The sequence below is a fragment of the Aspergillus udagawae genome, assembly GCF_001078395.1.
Source record: "Aspergillus udagawae IFM 46973 DNA, scaffold_2, whole genome shotgun sequence".
In the NCBI taxonomy this organism is placed as follows: domain Eukaryota; kingdom Fungi; phylum Ascomycota; class Eurotiomycetes; order Eurotiales; family Aspergillaceae; genus Aspergillus; species Aspergillus udagawae.
Genome location: NW_025091265.1, coordinates 290,997 through 314,017, shown reverse-complemented (window position 1 = coordinate 314,017; position 23,021 = coordinate 290,997). Strand labels below are relative to the sequence as shown.

General features: G+C 50.9%; 9 protein-coding genes across 9 annotated transcripts; 3 read left to right on the top strand and 6 right to left on the bottom strand.

The window, feature by feature from the left end:
- Nucleotides 1–700: 700 nt before the first annotated feature.
- Aud_002424 (uncharacterized protein) lies at nt 701–1,180 on the top strand (the record flags this gene model as incomplete). The annotated part of the gene is made up of 2 exons (XM_043287393.1): nt 701–1,038; nt 1,102–1,180. 2 exons carry the CDS (start codon nt 701–703, stop codon nt 1,178–1,180), a joined length of 417 nt encoding a protein of 138 aa, XP_043143328.1.
- Nucleotides 1,181–1,406: 226 nt separating this feature from the next.
- Aud_002423 (DUF1993 domain-containing protein) lies at nt 1,407–1,919 on the bottom strand (the record flags this gene model as incomplete). The annotated part of the gene is made up of 1 exon (XM_043287392.1): nt 1,407–1,919. The coding sequence occupies one exon, from the start codon at nt 1,917–1,919 to the stop codon at nt 1,407–1,409; it is 513 nt and encodes a 170-aa protein (XP_043143327.1).
- Nucleotides 1,920–3,234: 1,315 nt separating this feature from the next.
- Aud_002422 (ankyrin repeat domain-containing protein) lies at nt 3,235–3,672 on the top strand (the record flags this gene model as incomplete). Its single annotated transcript, XM_043287391.1, has 1 exon — nt 3,235–3,672. One exon carries the CDS (start codon nt 3,235–3,237, stop codon nt 3,670–3,672), a length of 438 nt encoding a protein of 145 aa, XP_043143326.1.
- Nucleotides 3,673–4,161: 489 nt separating this feature from the next.
- Nucleotides 4,162–4,723, bottom strand: Aud_002421 (uncharacterized protein; the record flags this gene model as incomplete). Its single annotated transcript, XM_043287390.1, has 2 exons — nt 4,162–4,642; nt 4,698–4,723. 2 exons carry the CDS (start codon nt 4,721–4,723, stop codon nt 4,162–4,164), a joined length of 507 nt encoding a protein of 168 aa, XP_043143325.1.
- A 384-nt stretch (nt 4,724–5,107) lies between these two features.
- Aud_002420 (uncharacterized protein) lies at nt 5,108–5,981 on the bottom strand (the record flags this gene model as incomplete). The annotated part of the gene is made up of 2 exons (XM_043287389.1): nt 5,108–5,638; nt 5,703–5,981. The coding sequence occupies 2 exons, from the start codon at nt 5,979–5,981 to the stop codon at nt 5,108–5,110; spliced, it is 810 nt and encodes a 269-aa protein (XP_043143324.1).
- Nucleotides 5,982–7,578: 1,597 nt separating this feature from the next.
- Nucleotides 7,579–9,043, bottom strand: Aud_002419 (uncharacterized protein; the record flags this gene model as incomplete). The annotated part of the gene is made up of 2 exons (XM_043287388.1): nt 7,579–8,150; nt 8,203–9,043. The coding sequence occupies 2 exons, from the start codon at nt 9,041–9,043 to the stop codon at nt 7,579–7,581; spliced, it is 1,413 nt and encodes a 470-aa protein (XP_043143323.1).
- A 1,798-nt stretch (nt 9,044–10,841) lies between these two features.
- Nucleotides 10,842–12,375, top strand: Aud_002418 (Zn(II)2Cys6 transcription factor; the record flags this gene model as incomplete). Its single annotated transcript, XM_043287387.1, has 3 exons — nt 10,842–11,039; nt 11,089–11,385; nt 11,446–12,375. The coding sequence occupies 3 exons, from the start codon at nt 10,842–10,844 to the stop codon at nt 12,373–12,375; spliced, it is 1,425 nt and encodes a 474-aa protein (XP_043143322.1).
- A 200-nt stretch (nt 12,376–12,575) lies between these two features.
- On the bottom strand, nt 12,576–13,542 carry Aud_002417 (RTA1 domain-containing protein; the record flags this gene model as incomplete). Its single annotated transcript, XM_043287386.1, has 2 exons — nt 12,576–12,812; nt 12,883–13,542. 2 exons carry the CDS (start codon nt 13,540–13,542, stop codon nt 12,576–12,578), a joined length of 897 nt encoding a protein of 298 aa, XP_043143321.1.
- A 1,189-nt stretch (nt 13,543–14,731) lies between these two features.
- ags1 (alpha-1,3-glucan synthase Ags1) lies at nt 14,732–22,193 on the bottom strand (the record flags this gene model as incomplete). Its single annotated transcript, XM_043287385.1, has 5 exons — nt 14,732–14,780; nt 14,837–15,350; nt 15,402–21,559; nt 21,610–21,785; nt 21,843–22,193. 5 exons carry the CDS (start codon nt 22,191–22,193, stop codon nt 14,732–14,734), a joined length of 7,248 nt encoding a protein of 2,415 aa, XP_043143320.1.
- Nucleotides 22,194–23,021: the final 828 nt, after the last annotated feature.

Genomic DNA, 23,021 nt, shown 5'->3' with positions numbered 1-23,021 from the left:
CTTCGCAGTGCCAGCCTCAATTAGCGCTCTTTCGTGCTCAGCCTCGCTCAACTCCCAAGGGGACACACTAACCAATTATCTTGCTGATACTGATAGGTCAAGATGGTCCATTGCTGCATCCAATCGATTGGTCGCTGCGTTGTCGGTGACGGCATCTTTGTCGATCACCATGACACTCGCCACCTCCACTGTCCCATCATCGTCGACAATGACAGGTAACCTCCTCTGGTTGCTTTTCAAGCTGCCAAACACAAGCAGCCTTCTTGCGAGGCATTCGTCAAAGTGGTGTCACGAATAGTAAACTTACACGGTATAGATTATATACTGGCGGTTTTCTGGAATGAGGATAACCAGGCCAAGGATGATGATGTCAGACACAAAAGCAAAAGACCACGATCGAGCGATATGGAAGGACCAACGAGGAAGACTTGATGAGAATATGACCGCCGTCAAATCAACGAAGCGCATATATATTGCGTCGTGCTCATAATGACAGGGCAGCACACCACGATACGTACCAGGATGATGATGGTGGCTGTTGTGCGATCATCGTTTTGACGTCACACTGGATACAGATTGTCTATATAGTTATCGCACAATCTGTTCATCATGAATTGAAGTTCTCATCCTTGCCTATCACCCACTCAAAGAAAAGCAATCATAATCAATCGAGCCCTCTATCTCATCCAGTAAGAGCAACATGCCTCTCTTCCACCGCAATTCAGTATCCAGCTCCTCCTCCTCGGCCCGTAGCATCGAGGAACCCAACCAACGCAGCCACGGGTTATTCGGTGGTCGTAACTCGCATTCCAGCTACTCCTCTCGCCGTTCCTCGGGTAGCTACTCGAGCGGACACACCCAGCGTCGCGGTTTGCTCGGCCGACACCATGAAGACCCCTCCATTGCGGCGGCCAAAGAGCAGGTTTTCCGGGCCGAGTCTGCAGAGAAAGCGGCCGATCGGGCTCTGAGGGAATCCCGGATGGCGGTGCGCGAAGCCAAGGACCATGTGAAACGATTGGAGTACGAGGCGGCTGAAGAGTAAGTTCTTGCTGGCTGTGTACCAGCGGTATTCCGTACGGGAGCACTGATTGGCTTTGGTAGGGCGCGACTGGCCAAGCATAAGCAGTATCAGGCCAAGTCCATCTCAAAGAGAGCGAAGCCTCTTGGACGTAAGTTTTGACTCTGACCTGGCTGTCCATGTCAATGCCACTCACGAGGACAGGCCATGTCTGATCAAACGCCGGTCATCTACGATGGGAGGACATAGTGGTTGTTTATCGTTTCAAGCAATGTACTATACCATATTTGTTTTCAGAATCTGTATTTGTAGTAGTTATAATGTGTAACGACTTATGATTCATCCTGCCTATTCCACTTATTCCACTTACAAAACACCACACAGTAGATCACGAATTAAAATACTTGAGATAATCAAACTTTCCGATCGGCACACCCTTACTTCTCAAGATCGCATACGCAGTGTTCAAATGGAAAAAGAAATTCGGCAGCCCAAACCGATTCACGTACGACTCGCCGGTAAAAGTCGCCTCATGCGAGCCAAATTTCACATGGAACTCCGTGTGCTCTTTGCCCTCGAAGAGCTTAGGATCAACGGCCTTGATCACCTCGATGGTCCTGTTGATGCGAGCGTAGAATTCTTCAAAGGTAGTCTCGTTGTCTTCCATAGCCACGCCTTCGGTGTCCGTGAGTCGGGCGACGGAGTTCTTGGAAGTGTTGCTGACGGCTTGAACTTGGAAGCTCAGAGGCTTCATGTCTGGGTAGAGACGGGCCTCGACGAAGTCGGAGAGGGGGATGTTGTTCTCTTTGGCATAGTCTTCAGCCTTTTTGAGGAGGAGGGTGAGGGTTTCCAGGCCCTTGAGGTAGGTGGGGACGGTATAGGTGTAGAGAGAGGAGGTCATTTTGCTTCAGTTGAAGTGGAAGAAGTAGTGATTGTGTATATTGAGACTAGGATCTTTGTTGTAATTGTTCTTTTGCTAAATCATGGACACGTCCTGATCATTTATACGTATTCGAACGCTCACCAACACGATCAACATCACAGCCCCGCCATCAATACGAGTAGAATGTTCTCAACCCATCTGAATTACAAAGCAATAGAATTTCCAGTGAAACCTAGAATAACATGATTTGTAATGTCAATTGCCAGATGTAGAAGTCTGTGGACATCTCACCGCCGTATCGCTGACCAAAGCAACCTACACGTGTCTTGTTCACCTGGATCGGTGAAAAGGCCACGTTGAAGAAAGGACGGCCCGTGCAAGCTGAAGGTTAAGTGTACAATTGTACAGCTTCATATCTAATGCGTACATAATATTCCTCTCCTTTCCTCAACGTTATTGACACCGCGAGTATCTGCTATGCTATTGTTTAATCATTTCATCGGATCCACGTTGTTGGATAGCAGATTCCAGCAACCCATGAGCCCCTTTCCATAAATGCTTCATGTAGCCGAACAAGCCAATCAGCGTTCCGTTCCACCTGGTGTGATTATGTTTGTGATTGGCAGCCACCCTGACTATCAAGGATCACCCAGGGGTCCCCTGGCACACAGACATTAGCGGCCACTAGTTAGTATATATCTTGATTAGTGGCCAATCCTTGATCCCCATCGAAGTTTGGAAAAGCTAGCATAAACCGTTGTAGTTCTAGTCCGTTCAACCCAAAGCCCAGCCATGTATATTACCAGTTTTGATAATTATGATAGCCCAACAATCAATCCCTGGATCGGGGCATGATATATTGATGTACCTTATCTCCCCCTTAGACAATCAGGGAAGCTGAGAGCTGATGCTCTCTCCCAAGTTGTTCGGAGAGCCTATCACCCTCTTAACTATTTGTTGGGCTCTCAGACCACCATGAGAAGGTGGTTGATTAGTTTAAAGGCCCTACTATAGTCCGGGCTGCATGCGATAAAGGCAATAAAGGGAATAGTGCTCATGTAGTTATCCGACGCCTGAGGCCCCGATTATCTGCTATGCTGGAACTCCTGATATAGGGTAAATGATATCACATGACACTGTCATCAATATGTCACCAGTATACGTCACTGTGAGTTGCACATCCCCAAGAAGAGATGACTGAGAACGTCCCTCATTGTTCTCTTCTCTCTCCTCTCTTCTCAGTACTCTACTTGCTCGTTCGCCGTCGTACGCCTCATCAATAAAGTGGTACCCAATGCAACATCCATCGCAAAGAGCTTCTCAAACAGCCACCATGCAGTCCAGATTCAAGGAAAGGCTCTCCTACCAGACCAGTCCGCAAGAGCTTGAGCAGTTCATTAAACAGACCAAGCTCGACCACAGCACCAGGGCTCAGGAGCCCGAAAGGCCCGAGAAGCAGATTCGTCAAGAGCGCACTGCTCTCCACGACGCAGCAGAGTTCGGATATCCCAACTTTGCTCTCACGTTCATCGAACACGGAGATGATATAAACGCTGTAGATGCAAAAGGACGCACTCCCCTCCATGTTGCTGTACAAGCAGGCCAAGAGGAGATGGTGCGCCTCCTCATACAGAGAGGAGCAGATGTGAACATCAAAGACAACGACGGACTCACCCCTCTACATTTCGCTGCCGTGCTGCGTTCAGTGACCTTGGCCCGCCTACTTGTGCAGGCAGGGGCAAACCCCGCTCCTCTTTGCTTTCTTGTTTGAGGAGAATGAGATTCTGAAGTGTTTTGCAGAGATGAGCCGTTCAGAGGTTGAAGCAGGATCGTCGAGCACGCTTCGTGGATACCTGGTCAACGAGCGCCCTTGGGCGAGGATGAGATCTGTGTAGTATGCGAAGCTGCAGTCGTCCTTAGACGAAGTATCCGAGCAGTTGAACATGTGTTGACCTTTCAGTTACTGGATGGACTTTGCTCTCGACGATTGGTGAGGAAACGTTGTTGCTTGTTAACTTAATTTGATACCCTCGATCTTGTCTGTCATTTTTGTGATGTTTGGCTTGTTTGCCTGTGAAGGATATTTATCGAGATGGACCTTGCTTGATTGCTTAAGAGATTCAGCTATTTTGTTCTATGATACCCTTTGAAAGAGCTGATTGATTGTGAACTGCGCTAGAACTATGTTTCCTTGTCTCCATCCTGAGAATGGCTGATGCTAATACCCAAGATTTTACAAGAGATTAAAGACAAATTACAACTAGAATGTGAGAACCTGCGGGCGATGGCCGAGTCCAAGCCCATATATATTGGTGTACGCGGCTTTCTTCAGTAAGTGTTCGATTCGCAGCCGGAGAGACTTTGCGACCATCGCGTGGAATGATGCATGCACGAGGCAGCGCAGCCGGGTCATTAGTGCAAGCAGCTGACAGAGAACAGCCGCTGGTGTCGACGGTGATATGGTCCGCGGTATGGGTGTCTGTACGTCGATATACGGTTCCACGAGGTATCGCAGGTTATTGAGGACATTCGGATCGGTCTCTTGTTCGTTGTCGTCATTTGGCTGCTTCCTTCTTGACTGCTCAGTCCAGATGATCACCAGTTGCCTTACGGCACGCTGAACAAATGGGAGCAGGCCTCTTTCACGGTCCGTATTTTCGATGATTGCATCCACGATCTGCGCGAATAGGCCATTGTTCCGGTGCAGGAATGCTGCGACTTCGGGGGTCGCGTTGTGCAAGCTGTGGAGCGAGGGGTAGATCCGGGAGAGAGGACAAGATATTCTGCAGGGCAAACCAAGGGAGTCGCCCAAAGGGGTCCATCCTGTCTCCTTTGTTCAGGGAGGAACAGAGATCGATCTAGGGAAGATGTAAAAGCGCGGCATTTACTCCATAAAGAGGGGCCGAAGCCGACCCCTTTGCAGCAAGCAGGAAAGGCAGGCCTAACTCCACTCACTATTAATCATTCCATGTATCACCAGGTAGTTCGCTCCCATGACAGGATACGCATTCCCCTTGAGTAGCTTCTCATAGATAGTATGCAGACAGGGGCTCATCTTGAGTCAAGATGCAAGACTGGCGACTGAACTACAGCGGCGAACCAAGTGTAGGTAAAGCAGGATTCCACTGAATATATTTGCTGTATTTACTGACCGTCTTGGCGGCGGTATATCACATCCATCCATACATGATGATGCCAGTCTTGAGCTAGGCATCCCTAGCTGGGAATAATGCCGCAATTGCGTTCGCCCTCTTGATCCTCTGGGTCTGACCCTTCTTATCCGTAGTATATTGATCACGAGCGCCGTACGCCAGCTCAACTAGTGAGCAGACTGCATCGCAAAGGCCGCGCCCAGTTGTGGGTGAGCCCTTGACAAATAGACAGTCCCGCTGGGCTGCAAACGCCTCGGCTTCTGCATGCGACACAGGGAAATCACCGTCACCTTCACCCATAGCGGCAATCATTATCGCAAGAAAGGGGTGGATCCCATCTTTGCAGCGGCTGCGCATGCTCTCATACGCGGTGACCATTTCGTCCCATGATTCCCTTGATGAAGCATCATATGTGAAGATGAGGGGGATATGCTGATAGAGCGAGAGCATCGCTGAATAACGCGCCAGACCGCTGGCCGAGGTGAAGTGGACATTGTAGAGGTAACCATTACAAACGAAATCTGTGCCAGAGTCGTCCAATGTAACGTCGAACTCGGGCCAAAAATCCTTCTCTCTCCCCAGTAGCTAATGAACCACGCAGGGTAAGCTCAGCTGGGGGTTCTCAGAGCATATTACACTGGGCACATACTTCATAAAGACGAGTGCGATCAGCGGCGCCTTTGGCATTCACGACAATAATGGACATGGACTGTTGACCGCGATTGCAGGGTAGCTTGGTGGGTGACTGCCTCCAGTCGCTGATATGGATGGCGCGAGGGGGTGGGTCAACAGTTTCGCTCTCTGCTGTCATGGCTGGCGCTGATGGCACGGGCTCGCTGCCACGGCTACCACGGCTGCCAATACCACGAAGCTTGCGGAAGATGATCCTGGCTTGAGACAGCATGGGTGACAGCATGGGTGACAGCATGGGTGACCGGTGGGTGAGGTGGGCGAGGTGAGTGGATACGGGCAGTGCTTAGAAGATACCTGGAACCGAGGCACAGCTGGCTGTGACTAGTGTAGAAATCGTCTTGGCCGTATTTGTGAAAAAAAGTAAGAAAGAAAAAAAGAAAAAAAAAAAAAAAAAAGGTCTGAATTGACTGACCAAGATGCTCTGTGATAGTTAATAGTTGGAGTTAAATAACGCCTTGGAGGTTAGAGGGGAATGGTGGCCTCTTCGGGCCACTCCGCCACATTAATATATTTTGTTAAGGTAGTCAACCCGCCCACATAACTACTTGTAACTTGCTAGTTTAATTGCTTTAAGCGTGCATAAAAAGTTTAGTGTGTGGATATAAGACCAGTGGTCCCATATGTGATCATTGACCCAGGCATAATGGGTATGACCAGCATCGCGACATGCCCCCTTAGTCTCCGTAAAGTCAATCCAGCCTTTGTCAGGCCCTTGTGCCTCACGGTCAGGATGCCTGCTATCAAAGTACTGAAGAGGTACTATGTAGGGGGGTGGTTGATTGGCAGCCATAGACTCTTTTCACTTACACATCAAGCAGCCGGCTGAGCGTCCATTCCGAATCATTAGAAGTAGCCACATTGCTATATAGACGTACGTTAAAAAAATTCATGTTGATTGTCATAGTCTTAATAAACATCCCTAAATGATAATGCATGGAATTTATTATGTTTCTACGCAGTTCAGTGTCCACCATAATAACATTACTTACTTAATATAACAGAGTACATGAGAGGAGAGAGAAATTTAAAAGAGAAACTATTAGAACTAGATGATAGAATATTAATCAAGAGATTAATACTTCCTATTTAAAATAGGTCCCTCTATCCTCTTAAGATACTCAACTAAATCTTTAATTATGCACACCTTAATTCCCCATGCCTTGCCGAACTTTAAGCACCTATTATGTCTTATTATACCATCCTCTACCAACTCCCTAATCACACCGACATGCAATTTACCTGCTAGATGGCAAAAGTCTACTGTTACCTCTATATATCACTTTCTCTTGCGCACTCTGCCGCTCGTCGCCTTAATTGGGATAATGTGGCCCGGTCGCTGGAAGTGCTCGGATTTGGCAGTTAGAGAGGTAAGTGTGCGGCATATTAGGGAGTAGTCCTATGCAGAGATCCCTGTTATCACAGACAGATTACTGGAGTCAATAGAGATGGTGTATGCTATTCCCTTGGGGTCTGTGCTCTCAACGACCATCTGTAGCAGGGAGAGGCGGCGGGCGATTTCAGAGCTAATCAGTGCGCAGATCAGACCACTGTAGGTCCAGAAAGAGGAAATGTTAGATCGCATCGAGAAGCGCGCTGAGTGCCCAGGTTTGAGTGCAGAGGGACCTCGCGAAGCTCCTGACTATAGTTGTCAATTGTGTATTGGACAATGAATCTGGTTTTGTTATTCATGTTCTGCTATGGCACCTTGGCTCAGCGGGGTGTCTATTTTTTACAACCTTCATGGATCAGTCTCGTAGTTCGATTGCCTTAGATACGTAAACAATCCTCTTTAAAAGACAATAGGGTATTTTTTCAACTGTGCGCATACAGACTTAATGATCATTTAACACGGCTTCCAGAATCACTAATTCATTCTGGAGGAAACCGGGATGGTCATGCAGAAGATTCTCTATCGGGAAGGTCAACTCCCGCTTCATCTGCTCATGCTTTTTCTCGCCAGGAAACCAGACATTGTACAACATCTCGGCGATTTCGTTGCTCCGATTGGATGGACGATTCTCGTCGAAGGAATAAGAAGTACTGAGAGGATGGAGGGAAGTCCTTCCGAATCCGATCTCCGCCAGTATCTTCCTGGAGGAGTGAAGAAGCAGACCCTGATGGGCTGTTCCCGCGTCCTTCCCGCTCAATGGAGTACACACGGTATTTTTCAATTTCTGGACTTCATTATATGGTGCGCCCTGGATCAGAATGACGCGCGCATTTGATGAGGTCTTGTCAATCACGCGAACGGCTTCTAGCAAGAAACGACGGAGATCATCAACATGGTCGAGAATCATGGATGCAATGACGGCATCAAACTGGGCATCTGGGTACGGGAGGTTGTTGAAATGGGCAGGCAAAGTCTCGACGGACTTGTTTCTTGCTGATGCCTTGCCAAGGAAGTCTGCGAGGGTCAGAAGTCAGCATATAGCGAGGAAGAATGATTAATAGCTCACCTTTCAACCCCCCACCAATATCCAGGACCCTTCGATGGCCCTCCAGCATAGAGGATATCTTCATCCTCTCATCATCCGTCAAGAATAGGTGGCCCTGCAGCCGTCTCCAAGCCGACTCATTGCGTATTGACTTTCCCGGAAGGCCTTCAGGCAAAGGATACGGTCCCAGCAACGGATGTGACACTGATTTCCTCCCGACGATCAAATAATGAGTCTCAGAACGCGTATGCTTGGGGTCCTTGGATATGTAGTCGAACATTTTCTCCCGCTCAATGGCAAATCCAGCTTCGCGAAGTAGATTCAACCAAGCCGTCTGGGAAAAGTACAGCTCGAACACCGGCCTCTCCATCCACGTCCCTTTAGACCTCATACAATCCCAGACGGGGTCATGTACGCCTTTTCCTCCCACAAGGGTCGAGGAAGGCGACACACCAAGTACCAGGATCCCATCCCCCTTCAACCACTCAGCGAACCGATACATCATTTTATGAACATCGCTTGGTCGAATCTGATAGAGAGAGTAGATTGCAAACACAGCGTCCATCTTGACCGGAGGAGTGTAGGTTCGCATATCGGCCTTCGAGAATGTCCCTGGAACTTGGCTGGCAGCAATTCTCACCATGTTCTCAGCAATGTCAATGCCGTAGACGGTGTGACCGGCCGTTGCGATCGCTGCAGCGACCGGTTTGCCGGTTCCGCACCCCACGTCGAGGACATGGCTACTGCGTGGAAGGTTGCTCACCACATATTCGGTGACTTGGAGCAGCCCGGGATTATCGGCATAGGCGTCTTCATAACGCTCTCCGAGTGCGTTGAAAAGGGTTTCAGCGTCAACTTCCATGGCGGGGATTAATATTGCGCGGTTGGTAATCGCTATGGCCGTGGGGTATTTTGAGGTTTAGTACTGGGGGGTCGTGTTGACGTGGCACCTGCAAGGATGACGGACCATCTTCGTCTACTCTCTGGCAATGGTTTGGATTTGGACTCGGGGATTCTGGTCTCCTTCATATACCGAAGAGCATCGTTGTTTGAAAATCGAGCTACGCTGCTCTTTCCCAGAAGACACCATGTAAGGGTCAGATGGGGAGTTTTGGACGATCTTGGGGTGATCATTCCTCTTTTGCACTTGTTTTCGACATATTGCCCGGATGGAAATATGCGCCCCGCATGATGCATGTCAACCCATAGTCTGATTTCAACTTGTGTGAGTGTGTCTTACAGATAGCCAGTCTTGATATAACATAGAATGAACACCTGACGTAGTACAGAACAATCCCACTTCCACAACCGCAACGGCTCTATCCACAACAGCTGATTTCATAATTGATACTATCCAGTCTAAAAAAGATCGAAGCATAAGAAGTCAGAAACTATTCCCGTCTGCATGGTCTCAACTCATAAACCGTTTGCAACAGGACGGCATTTCTTCACGACCACCTCTGCAACATCCGCAATCGTCCGACCTTCCATAAGCTTGAATACAGACATATCCACGCTCAGCTGAACTGTAATCCAATTACGCAGTTCAATGGCGAGAAGAAAGTTGAAGATCTTCGACGGTGTGAAGGTCTTTTTTGAGCATATGGCGACTACGTACTTGAAATTTTCATCAATCCCATGGCCGGTCAATGGACCAGACACCAACACTGCCTCTGTGATCTTCGCATAGAATAGTTGAACACGTTGACCACAAGGGATATTTGCAAGAAGCTGCCGAGGCTGGTTCAATCACAGCATGACTTTACGATTTGAAGGATGATCCCGTTCCAGAGTTTGTGAAATCGATCCATACCTTGTATGACGTGTAAGGAGAAGATAGGAAAGATGATGGATGTCATCGAAGCAGCCGTTTGAAAGACGCACGTAGCAGATCGCAAGATAGACTGTCCACTTTTGTCTCAATGTCAGTCCCTCACGCCTCCAGTCCGAATGCCATCGCTCCCATGATGGCTGCGGGACGAGAGAATAGGAAGTGCCTCTCTTAGACCTCCATTGTGCACCTGAACTTCATGAGGCAGTATCTGGCCCCGGCTAGGTACTAAGATCATAGCACCAAGGGCAAGCTCGCGGTCAATCCTCAGCCTGCCGGGGCCTCGTCACCCTCTTCGAGCGGACGGGTATACTCTCGAATACTATTACGGTCGCTTCCGGGATGCGTTCATCACAGAAGAAAACGAGTTCAAACGCGTCGTCTGGATGATACTGAGCCATCGAAGAAGCTCGAGGGAGCGGTTTCGGTTGTCAATATAGGGGACGCATTACAGGAGTCTCATACCGGGGAAGGAAATGGGATTCGTTGAACAGGGGCGGCGAATTTAATGGATTGGTCAGTTGTGTCGATTTCAGGTACGAGACTTTTAATAGAGCTCACGGAATCCAGACATCTTTCTAAGTGATATAGAGCTAAGCTGTCTTCACCGTTGCATTGGGAAAGGTTGGCTCCGATGAGTCAAAGTAGTGACAGCTGCTTATTCACTATGATTACTATTATTGGTGGGAGGCCGAGGAAACTCGTATTCGTCAAATTCGGTTGCTGCCTGGATTACATCAACGATCTTTGTTCATCAAATATGCTTATCTCGACAAGTCCATCAGTATTCCATCGGTATTATCATTGTTTGATATCTAGTATACGCTCAATGGATATTCAAGTAGAAGCAGGGTCCAGAACTTCGCCCTTGCCTTCGGATGTTGAAGCTTCAAATAAGGCCGAGTTGCCAGATCGGCGGAGGTCTCAATCGGCAGAACAAGGAAAGGCCATGACTAATCAGAGACAGAAACGACCACATACCAAGTCTCGCTGGGGCTGCTACAACTGCAGAGCAAGGAGGGTAAAGGTACGTTTGAACCGCAGATTCCAGGAACGACGTTCACTAACGAGTGCAGTGTCAAGAAACCAAGCCGGCATGCGAAAACTGCATGTACCGAGACATGGAATGTGTCTATCCATCCAAAGTCCGGGAATGGGTTGGTGCAGGGAAGCAACCGGCGTCGCGACGAGATGCATTGGTAGCATCATCACAGAGTGGCAAGCAAGTATCACCTTCACAAGGACTCGCTGTCATTCCGTTTAGTGGCGACGACCTGCGATTCTTCCATCATTTCCTCGTCGTTGCGCGCCCACATCTGCCCTTTGGGAGTGAGGGGACATGGGCGACCGAAATACCCAGATATGCTCCTGAGGTGATTTATTGATGATCTTGCCGAGGTACCATGGGCTTATAGCTGATGCTTCCACCGTAGTATCCCCATCTGATGCACGCGATCCTGGCGCTAGGAGCTACTCACTACTCCCTTGTCTCGCCTAATGGGTCGGAGTACTCCTCCACGGCGATCATCCACAGAGGCAAGGCTCTAAAAGCGTTATCGACAGCGATTGGAAAAGGCCCAGAATGCACAACAACCGACATGGACGTCATCCTGGCCACTTGCTATGCTCTTGTGTTCCAGGCATACCACATGCAAGATGGCCTAGTCGACTTCGCAGTCATGGTCCGCGGCTGCGGAGTCATCACCAACTGTATCATGGACAAATACAAGACAAGCCAGCTATTCCATCTCTCTACAGCGAAAGAGGCGGTCGATGTAGCCATGGGGCTCGCCAACGAACCCCTCAGCAGTCCCCTCCTGATCGACAGCCTTCTCGCGGCAATAGACAGATTACAACCTCTTTTTCAAAGCACCATACATCACCGCTTCTATCGAGCGCTACGAGAGACGCTTGCAGCTCTCGCAGTCTCCGACCGCACAGCATTTGTCAGCCTCACCAGGATCTATGCCGTGTGGTACGAAGCCGAGAATCGGGAGTTTCTAATGTTCATCGCGCCCGCGAACCACGTTTCGCGAGCTTTGTTCATGTACTTCCTTGTTATCGAGTGCTTTATGCAGCCGGTTTATATCGTGCTGCACGAGCGGAGTCACATGACATCCCTAACCACTGACTCAGTCATCCATCAGTGGGCCGATGCCATATATCGCCAGCTACCGTCTTCGATACGGGACTTGATAGAATTACCGACGCAAATCATAGCTGCAGATGAGAATACTAAGAGAAGCAGTCGCGGTACGCGGTCTGACAGTGCAATTCCCGATCTGCATGCCCAGTTCGTTGACTTGGAGACCATCGCATGGTTAGGGTGTCCAGAACCTGGATGGGTTCGGGTGTTGGATTGAACTCACTGACACCATGGTACGAGAGCAGTGCATGTCATGTCGTCTATTAATAGCTTTTGTGAGACAAATAGTGCAATAATCACAATCAAGTTCATAGACATCATTGCATTGGAATGTTTGCATTGCCAACTGCCCCTCCGTTTAACCCAAAGCATCGAGAAATACAAAATCCCGTCCATGTCATCCTTTGCCCCGTATCTTCAAGCTAGAGATTGCTCTTCGGTGTTACGTCGTCTGGACGACGACTTGCGCAGAGAATAGATCTCCTCTCCCTCGAGCCCAGACTTTGCCAACCACCGTGCGGGATGGAACCAGCCCAAGACCATCAAGGCGACGAGCATCGGAACAGCCTCGAGCACATACAACGGCCATTCATGCGTAAACGTGTACGAATTAATGCCAAAGGCAAATTCAAACACTCGATATATAGAGCGGAGCTTTTTCACCGTTAGCATCTGTACAATCCCCAACATGCAATCTTGCTTTCAAAGGTTAAGCTGCACTCACCATGATACAGAACCCCGCAATATAAACCCCCTTCATGACCATTTGAACCCCATGCGGCAACTGGTGACCCTGCACCGTCGCCCTCCAATGGAACCAGACCATAATAGCCAGGTACGCTGCAAACGTGACAATCTGCAACACCAACCCCCCAATCAACACCCCAATCCCCGTGTCCTTGGTCGACCCCTTCCAGTTGCCCGACGACGCAATCCCACTCCCAGACCCCTGCGTCAGGACCGCAAGGATATCCAACGACAAAAACATCCACGGCAGCCATCTACCCGAACCCCGGAGCAGAAAATTCGCGGGTTTCTTGACACTCCCGTCCGCGCAGTTAATCTCCAGCTTTCCAAGAAGCATGTAGAGGCTCGCGCAGACGAAGACCGGGGCAATGACAATGAGGGTGTTGGAGACGGCGTACAGGGAGACATCCGCTGGTTTCTGGACACTGGCGCAGCGGAGCGCGTACCCGGCTACTTCGAGGGCGGCGCCGACGACCGCCGGGATGAAGTACTTGGTTCGTGCGGTTTGGGCTTTCCGGGGGACAATGAAGGTCATGTATGACTGGTACAGGAGAGGGATGATGTAGATGATGGTGAAGAGGACGGATGCCCCGAGGGACGGATGGTAGAAGTAGATGTTATCCTTGTCTGAGGCCATGGCTTCTGAGTCGACAACTGAGAAAAGATTGGAGAGGATTGAGTTAGTTGACAATAGTAAGAGCCTTGCACTGAGCGTTGATGTAGTTCCTAGGAGTCATGTCATCTATGGGACAAGGAGTAGATATATAGTCGACGTCTTGCACCATTTCCCCTTGTGTGCTCTAAAACAAACGCCATAGTAAATGCTGCTGCCTTGAAAATTCCAATTCAGTGGTTCAATACCCGTACTCGCACTCGCATCTGGACTCATTCATCTCCATCCAGATGATTCCGCTCCCTGCTGTGCTGGATTCATGCTTAACCAGTGGGGAATACGAGCGATGCGAAAATGCGAAAATGCGAGAAACCGTAATATACCAGCCAAAATCGGCCTAGCTGTATTGGTTAGCATGTAATGATTGGCTACGGACAAATAGGCTCGTCCCGCTACGCTGAATCGTCTTCCGTAATCTCTTGGCATACTTCAAGGGTCCTCCCTATTTTTAGTCCACTGAGCAAGAGTACCTGGTGATTTGGGCTGGCCATGTGTTAGGCAGTAGAATCTCTTGCCTCATCTAGCATACTCATTGTTGATTAGTAGGTGGTTGTACCAAGACTCGGCCAGGCCTTGAGCTACTGCCATGTCTCTTACAGTCCACATGGATGGTAAGCATGGATAACACTTGGGGAGACCAGAATCAACAACTTATTTACAATGACTTAGCTATCTGGAGAGTGTAAGATGGCGGTACATGTGGCTAGGACAAGGAAGCAAACCATAGAGGGTCTAGGCATCTTCCAGAGATAGTGTCCTCTATCAATTTGTGTAGATCAATACCCACTATCCCCTTACTAAGATCTTCATAGACCACACAGAATCTGTGCTCAACCATATTATTACCCTAAGGCTTTAGCGAGATCGTATGTGAGGAGTCTCAGCGACAGCGTTTCTTACTGTGTGCACATCATTTCGACTAGACTTGAGCTACTGGATCCGGTAAAACGCGATTAAGTATTATGTAAACTTTCTATAAACACATGGTCATACCCTCGTTGACCTCCGGACATCAAGCCACAGGCGGAAAGACCCAGCGAGGTAGTCATGACACATCTATATATGCAAAATGTCGTATCTATACAGGAAGCATGTATATGCAAAATATGCCAACAACAGGGAAATCAAATCGTTAAGGAGCGATGGTAGTGCCTTACGGCTTGGAGAGTTGTTCTCTGCGGAAGAAGAGAAGGAACCCAGCACTGCAACGATATCAGCCATGTTCGGAGGTAGAGAAAGACAGGATCAAAAAACTTACCAAATGAGCAGCTGGAAGATCAGGCCGATCCAGAACCACGCATTCGCCACGGCGCTCGCGCCAAGGGTGGGATCGGGCGAGATAGGGCCCGGACCGACGTTGTTGGGCCCGAAGGCTCGGGCGCAGATCGTGGCGATGGATCCCAGCACTTGGCACACGATGAGGGTGAAGCACATGTGCATGCGGGTCAGGGTCTGTAGCAGGATCATACCGAAGCCCAGGCCCTGGATTGCGTCGAGAACGCCCAGCCACAGCCAGACGCTGCGGGATGCCAGGGCGCCGCCCGTGTACCCACCTGCAACCCAGGGGAGGTAGTAGCCGATGCCGGAGATACCCCACCAGATCTGGGCCCAGCGGGGTGCCCCAAGACCGCAGGCGAACACGGGGAGGATCCAGCTGTGTTGTTTGGAGAGGTGGCTGAGGGCGAAAAGGAAGCCGGCCCAGACGAAACCGAAGAAGACAATGCAGAGAATTACGATCTGCCAGGTCGTTGCGTGGGCTGAACTCCAGAGGACTGTAACAGGCATCAGTATCTCGATTCACTTGACAGATGAAGTTGACTTACAATTCCAGTTGCGACCGTAAGGGGCACTGAGGAAGAAGTTTTGGATGATGACGACGGCGAAGTTCCAGATGACGATCTTGCGGCGGAACACCGAGCGATAGAAGGACGGAACCTTACCAGGGCTCTGGCGGTAGTAGTTGGGAAGGCCATAGAACATAAGAAGACCTATGACCCACAGGAGCACGGCAATCGGGACACAGATGGCCGTCATCTTCCAAGTGTTGGCGATGTTGTTCTCGGGGCTGAGGAGGCCCTGGCTCGAGGCCTTGGTGAGCGTCGACCCCCAGTACCACAGCGCGATGACATAAGCTTGTTGCGTGCCCTGGATGACACAGGCACGGAAGACCCATTCCTTGACCGGCGCACCGCTTTCATCACCAAAGTTGAGGGAGAAGAAAATCGACCCGCTGGAGGAAGCGGTCGCATAGAAGCCACTGGCGACGTTCTGAATCCATCCCCGGGTGAACTCATCATGCTCGAAATGGGCGAGGCCAATGAGAAGGAATGCCACACCGTAGAAGAACCAGGGGACAGAGAGACAGACGATGGATTTGAAGTAGCGGAAGACAAACCACCACAGAATTGAGGTAATCAGGTACGTGGTCGCGATTCCGTACAGCTTCTCCGCGGTTTGACCAACCTCGCCGGTCAGCAAGGTGATCTGGTACGAATTGGCGGCGATGATCTGGCCCAGGCCCAACAGGAGGGAATAGACTGGCCAGTCTCCGATGCGCAGCTGCATCCACTTGCGCAGACCGGTGGGCGGAACGTAGTCCTTGCCTAGGAGAAATTCGTCATCTTCCTGGGACTGCTCATCATCCGGACTCATACGCGACGAGGCGTCATCCCCGTAGTAGGAATCCACAGGCGAAGGACCGCGCTTACCACGGAAGACAGATGGAGCGGGCGAGTTCAGGCGACCCAACTTGGCATCGCGGAACTTGTCGAACCACTCCTTCTCACTCTTGACCAGGAACTCCTCGATGCAGAGCTGCGACTCGGAGTTGGTCCCGTTCAAGCCCTCCAGACTCTTTTCGAACAAGCGAGTATACTCGCCATGGCTATCCGTGAAGAAAGGATCCACCTTTTGCAGCTTGAAGTCCTTCTTGTCACCAACGATGGAATCGACGGACAGCACTGAGGCACTGCTCAGACGATTGCCAGGTTCCAGGAATGGCCGGGTGGGGGGAGCAAGGCCCATGTCAGAATGAACCGATGGGCTCGAGGGGAATTGCGCGGAGCGGGTAAGTTCTCTCGGAGTGGCACGTCCACTTTGGGACTGGGGATTGTTCTGGAGTCGGCGACCTTCCTCGGCCTGCTCGGGCGTGAGAGTATATTCGTCGTCGCCGTAGTAGTGGTCAATGAAGTCATCGTCACTCTCCTCCTCGATATCGGAGACATCTCCGACATCTGTGCGATCGGGGAGAGCGAGGTCCTGCTGTCCACGCCGACCAGGACGGTTGAGATGACCAGGGCCGGAACGGACACCAAGCGACAGTTTACGGCTTAATCCCGGAGCAGGTTTCTCAGTCATCTCCCGGCCAGCGTTGTTGCTGTAGGAAATGATGGTATCGCGCTGCTGGGGGCCAATCTCTGCCAACTGCCTCAGGTTCACGTAGCTGGTTTCGCGAGAATGCATGCCAACAGGGGTCTGAGTTCCACTACCGGGTAGGGTTGGGCTCATAGCACCCAATCCGCGAGGTGTCATGGGACCAGTAGGGGTCACGGGACGATTGCTGGACTTGGAGGCTTCCTTGTTGTGGATTCGGATAGATGTAGACTGCAGGATCTCGAGATCCTCAATCCATTGAGCGACAGGGAACCGCTGCTTGGCTGAACGAGCACGCATCTTAGCACGGACGTCTGGCTTCGAGTTTAAGGCACTGTCAATCGCCAGCTTGAACTGATGGAGCAGATGGGAAGTGGACATTGACTCCACGTTAAACCACCAACCAGGCATCTGACCGAGACCACCGACGCGAGCACCGATACCGAGAGCACCCTTACGGCCGAATTCGACGGCCACCAGACCAAACGGTTCGTCACGAGAGGGAATGAGGGCGAATTCAGCACCGGAGAAGATATAGGGGGGCAGAGCAGTGAACTGAGGACGAGAGAAGACGCGGCCAGGGTAGACCTTCATCATACGATCCAGCTTTAGGGCAGCGAACTTGCCGTACAGATCGATGACAGGGCCGACGCAGATCAGCTGGACATTAGGACGGGCCTCGAGAACAGCAGGCATGACATCCGCAATCAGATCCACACCCTTCTGCATGGACCATCGACCAACAAACACCAGGAGGTCAGCGTCCGGGTTCTGCTCCAGGCCAGCCCATTCTTGAGCCTGGCGTTTGAGCTCCGCGCGACCAGCTTCGAATTCCGTATCGACAGGCGGGTCCTCACCCTTGGCGAGGGCCTGTTCCTTGTTCCACTCGCCAACATCTGATGGATCCGGGTTGGGAAGGTTGCCGACTTTCTTGAGACCCCAGAAGATGGGGTACCGAGCGTACGACCGTTTACCGTATTTCTTGGACACACCGACAGCACCGAATCCTTGCTGGTGGACACGCAGATAACTGGCGCCGGCGTGGAGCAGATTGAAAACCTCACCGAACTGGACATATCGACGGGTGATTTCCTTATCCAGGTTGAAGACGGAACAAACCTCTTCCTTTTCCTTCTCAGTCCGCATGGGCCAGAGACCCTGGAACTCAGCGTTGTGTAGAGACAGACAGGCGGGAATTGTTTGCGGCAGGAGGTAGAGAGGTGCCAGGGATCCGTGGTAATCGTTGATATGGTAAAGGTCAATGGGGAACCGCTTGATAGTCTGAGCAATGCACTGATTCCACGCGGAATAGTAAATAGCACTGTCGAGGTCATCCATACGTGGTGGGTAGGGTTCTGACTTGGACTGCTGACGGAAAACCGGCGCATCCAGCAAAACGTAGGTGATATTCTGCAAAGTGTGGTACTGCACCTGGACCTCATATGGGTTGCCCAGGATGGTGACAACCATGGGTTCCGCTGGCCGATCAACAGGGTAATCCACTCCGCCGACGCAAGGAACGACCCAAATGAGATCCTGGTGGCCGAGAGTCTTGCCCATCAACTGAGCCATGACACCGAGACCACCGATCTTGATCTTGATGGCCCAGTCCTCAATATCATATTCCATGGTGGCAATGAGCACCATGCGGCGTTTGGAAGCCCCAGCGCCGGCCGCAAGATCCGTCGAGCTCTGGATGAAACCGGACTTGTTGGCCAGACGCATCAAAGGGTTCATCGCCTCGCCTTCGCCGTTGCGAGCACGCTTCAGCTTCCGCCGGAGGGCCAGTGGAATGAGCGTGCGCTTCTCGCTGACACCGACCTGGTTGAACTTCACCTGGTAGAAGGACTTCATGAAGACATAGACGCAAGCCACGCCTGTGAGCAGGGGCACAATCCAGAAGAGAATGTACATGGCCATCTGCGTCGTTTGGTCTCCAGCACCTTCCAGCGTATAGCGCATGGTGGCGTCGTTGATAGAGATAACCCATGAGAGATGAGGGGACGGCGGAGGATCGGTAATATTGATCATGGTCGCCGATAGAGATGACGGGGGCATTCGGTCCAGAACGTGGTCACCGTCAACGTCGCCCAGAACCCAACTCTGGTCCGGGCTGCCATCCGGGTTGATCCCCCAGACGTTGATCTGTGCCCGTGCGGGCCACTCGTAGGTAAAGTGGTACTTCCATCGTCCACTGGTGGTGTCTAGCTTGAGCTTGTTGGGAAGGCCGCCATCGTAACCAAACTGGTTAAAAGGACCGTTGAAATGGATATGCGGGAATCGACGGGGCACATTGTGGTTCCAGCCCACATCGCCTTCCTGGTAGTAGTCGCTGCTACCCGTCAAGCTGCTCCAATATTCCACGCGGACGTGTTTGCCTTCCCACTGCTGTTCTTTAGTGCCGTGCCACTCCATTTCCTGAATGGTGTCGTTACCGCCATTGTACTTGGTCCAGCTCGACCAGGTCGTGCCCCAGTTGGTCGAGTAGCGGTATTTATCCGCGCCTGCGGCATGGTGCTGGATGAACAGAGTCCCATTATCATACTCATGAAGCAAACTAGTTGAGTAGTTGGCCTTGGTGAAGACCATCGGATTATCGACCTGGCCAATGCGGAAAAGGAAGTGGTCGGTGGCGTTGGTGGAGGCGTTGCCACTGCTACTCTTAGGTTCCTTCACAGTGATTTTGTGGATACCGTTGTAGACATTGGTCAAATTGGCCGACCACCTCCAGCGGCTAGGGATCTGAGCAGTCCACGAGGTGGTCTGGTTAACTTTCTCGCAAGAGACCGAGCCGGAGTCGATAGACGGTATTTGTAGTGACTCGGTGGAGGAGGTCAGGGAAATAGACTTGGTGACCCCATCGCAATCCATCTCCTCGGAGAAATACAGCCTAATAAGCACATTCTCAGAAGCGTCAGGCTTAACAGTGGAGGGAACGGGATGGTCGTGGCCAGGTTCAAAGCCGGTGATCATCGGGCCAGGCATGAAATGCCACTTCTTCGGTACGTAGGCCCGGAACTCGAATGGTTTGAGGGTCAGATTGCCATAACAGCCAATGGACAATGTTTCATTTCCAAAAGTTCGTTGACCCGGGCCGGTGGTCAATGTGAGCTCATCGAAGGGGGAAAACAAGTTCTTGACGACGGTGCCGGCAGGGTAGGGAGCGACCAAAGCATGCGTATCATTGGTACAATCGAACTTGTATTCGGTGCTATCTTTCATGTCATTGTGGTAAATCATCCAGATAGGCGAGTTCTTCATATCGGAGTCGAATTTCTGCACTTCGAGATCGAGTTCGCGGCTCACAGACCAGATGCCCGTCTCAGTGGTGGTTTCGTTGGAACCCGGGTAGTGGATTGGTACGGTCAAGTTGGACAATTTGTTCAGGGTATAACCGTCATTGAGAACGGGATATTGCTCACGCAACCAATACATGTGCTTAAGGATATTGCGCACAGGGTGGGAAGGGTCCCGATGGTCATAGGCGACCGTTTCATCTTGGCAACCTTTCCGGCCAGAATCAATCGGCCATTGGTAGTACTGCGAGGAGTCCATACTGAAACAGCCATGGTCTCTCCAGGCGGTTGCAGGGGACATGGCCTGACGACCATAAATATAGTTGGTAGCGGTGGCATCAAGCACATAGAAGGCCTGCTCCTCACCCCAGAGCAATAGAGGGATACCGGGAAGGAGCATTGTCGTGATATAACTACCCAACAACTGCCGCTCAATACCCAACTGCAAAGTTGGCCACCGGAAGACATCCTGGTTGGTCGCACCGTACATGTGCCGGGGGTCGAATTTGCCCGTGTTCGCATTGACGAGGTCGTTCGACCGGAGCATCTGTCCCCACATTTCGACCCAATTCAGAGGGACATCAAAACCGGCAGCGAGATTACCGTCCATCCCAAGGAAACGGGTAAGGGATCGATAAACGGAATAGTGGAATGCAGCACCATCAAGGGCTTCATGGCCGGCCTCCCGCAGGAAATGGTGGGCACCAGACTCATTCGTCATCTTAGGGCCCTCGGAGGAATCATCGAGCCACTGGTTTTTCTGCCTGCCTCGTCCGAGGTAGATGGAACCGAAGTAATCACCACCGGTGATTTCTCCGGAGATGAAGAAGTTGTTCTTACCCACGGCGCGGGCACATTCCCGGTACGCCATGGACATCTCGCCGAGCGCATCGACCGTGGCCTGGGTGGCTTTATCGTACCGGAAACCGTCGATATCCAAGGAGGCGATAATTATGCAAGAGTGACGGATCAGCCGCTCTCGCACGCTAGGAACCCATTCTCGTAGACGATCCTGCACGGACGCGAATTTGGCCAGCTGACGCTTCCAATCAGGGAACACACCGAAAGCTTCAATGTCTCCATACTGATCGAAATCGCTGTTGTAGCAGCCCACCAGCTGATCGGCCTGGTCCGCGGGAAGCGGGAAACCGTCTTCGTACCAGAAACGGGGGTAATCGCACGTCGCGTTGTAGTCGTTGCCGATGTCGAAGTCCACGTAGCGGCGATCGGTTTTCCACAACGCCTTGTGCTCCTTGACCGAGAATGGGGTGGTGGTGTTGAGGTAGCCTTCGAAGCCGATGAGATCACCGAGGCTTGTATTGTGTCAGTCCGCACGCAGAGAATGAGGTCTGGGAAGACTTACGTAGCAATAGTGTTATCGAATACCACATACATCCCCCGCTTGTGGATCTCAGTGATCGCATTGCGCCAGGTTTCAATGTCACCAAAATGCTGATCCAAAAGCGTTGTATCCAATGCAGAGTAACCATCCGCGCCCCAGGGCTGGTTCATGAGGGCCGTTCCAGCAAGATAGATGCCCTGTCAGAGTCAGCATCTCGTTTCCGCCATATGCCGCAATCAAGCCGAGAAACTCACTTTGATTCCCATTCCCTGTAAATAGTCCAAAGTAGCGACCAAACCCGCGACATCACCACCATGACGCATCTGGTTGGAGCTGATATCATGCTCGAACTGTGTCCCGTTGATATTATCGTTCTCCGGGTCACCGTTCACGAATCGATCCAAAAACAGGGTATAAAACGGAAACCGCCAGTTCTCTGGGGAGGGGAAGTACTTATGGTCCGGCCATTCTCCCCAGTAGTCCGCCGGGTTTGTGGCGGTTTTATTCTCATTGAGGTTGTATCTGACCAGCTTCTCATCGTACGGCCAGCATGATGCGGTGGTCGCAAACCAGGCCAGCAACGCCCCGGTCCATCCCCACTTCATCGTGGGTGGTGGATTCTGTTCGCTGCCTCTGAGCTATGCGGTGGATAAGAATACGTGGGAATCGACCCATGCACGGGAGGAGGAATATCGTTAAATGTTAAATGTGCTCTTTTGGCGACTTTCAGTTCTGATTATGCCGAATTTCTCCTGCAACTTTTTCTTCGTTTGCCGTTTTGAATCGTGAATGTCGGATGAGCTGCTTGTTTGTACTGATAACGAGCGATCGACAATGGCGATAACGGCGGGTTGAGAAAATGTAGGGAAAATGCACAACCGACGAAACGAAAGGCTGGATGGGAAGCGAGTGAGTATTCCTCTCCAAAAAAGCTGAAACGACAGAAACGACAGACAACGAGAGAAAGATAGGGGATGAGGAGGAGGAGGGGAGTTGAGAAGGATTGAGGATAAGAATAAGAGAAGAAACGAGGAGAATCAAAGTTTCTAAAAAAGAAAAGAGATCAAACAAATAATCGGGATTTCAATGGGGAAATAATAATACTCAGACAAGACAGACACACTGACCAAGCGAAATTGCTGTCAATAGACTATTAATATCATGACGAGCTAAGATGGTGATAGGATTAGTGCAGGTAGTAGTATCTTGTTGTTCTGCTCTACTCCTACACTATCCTCTCCTATTATTATGCGGATCCTCCCAGATGCTACGACTTGTCTCTGCAGCGGACTGGGTATTAGAGCCGTTATATCAAACTGGAGTAGAAGTACGGAGTAGCAAAGAAGGAATCAGGCAAAAGAGGGGATTATTTCAGCATATGGTGATGATGTCTTTCTTATCTTACTTGCAACTTAAGAGCTGTCCTACTCTCC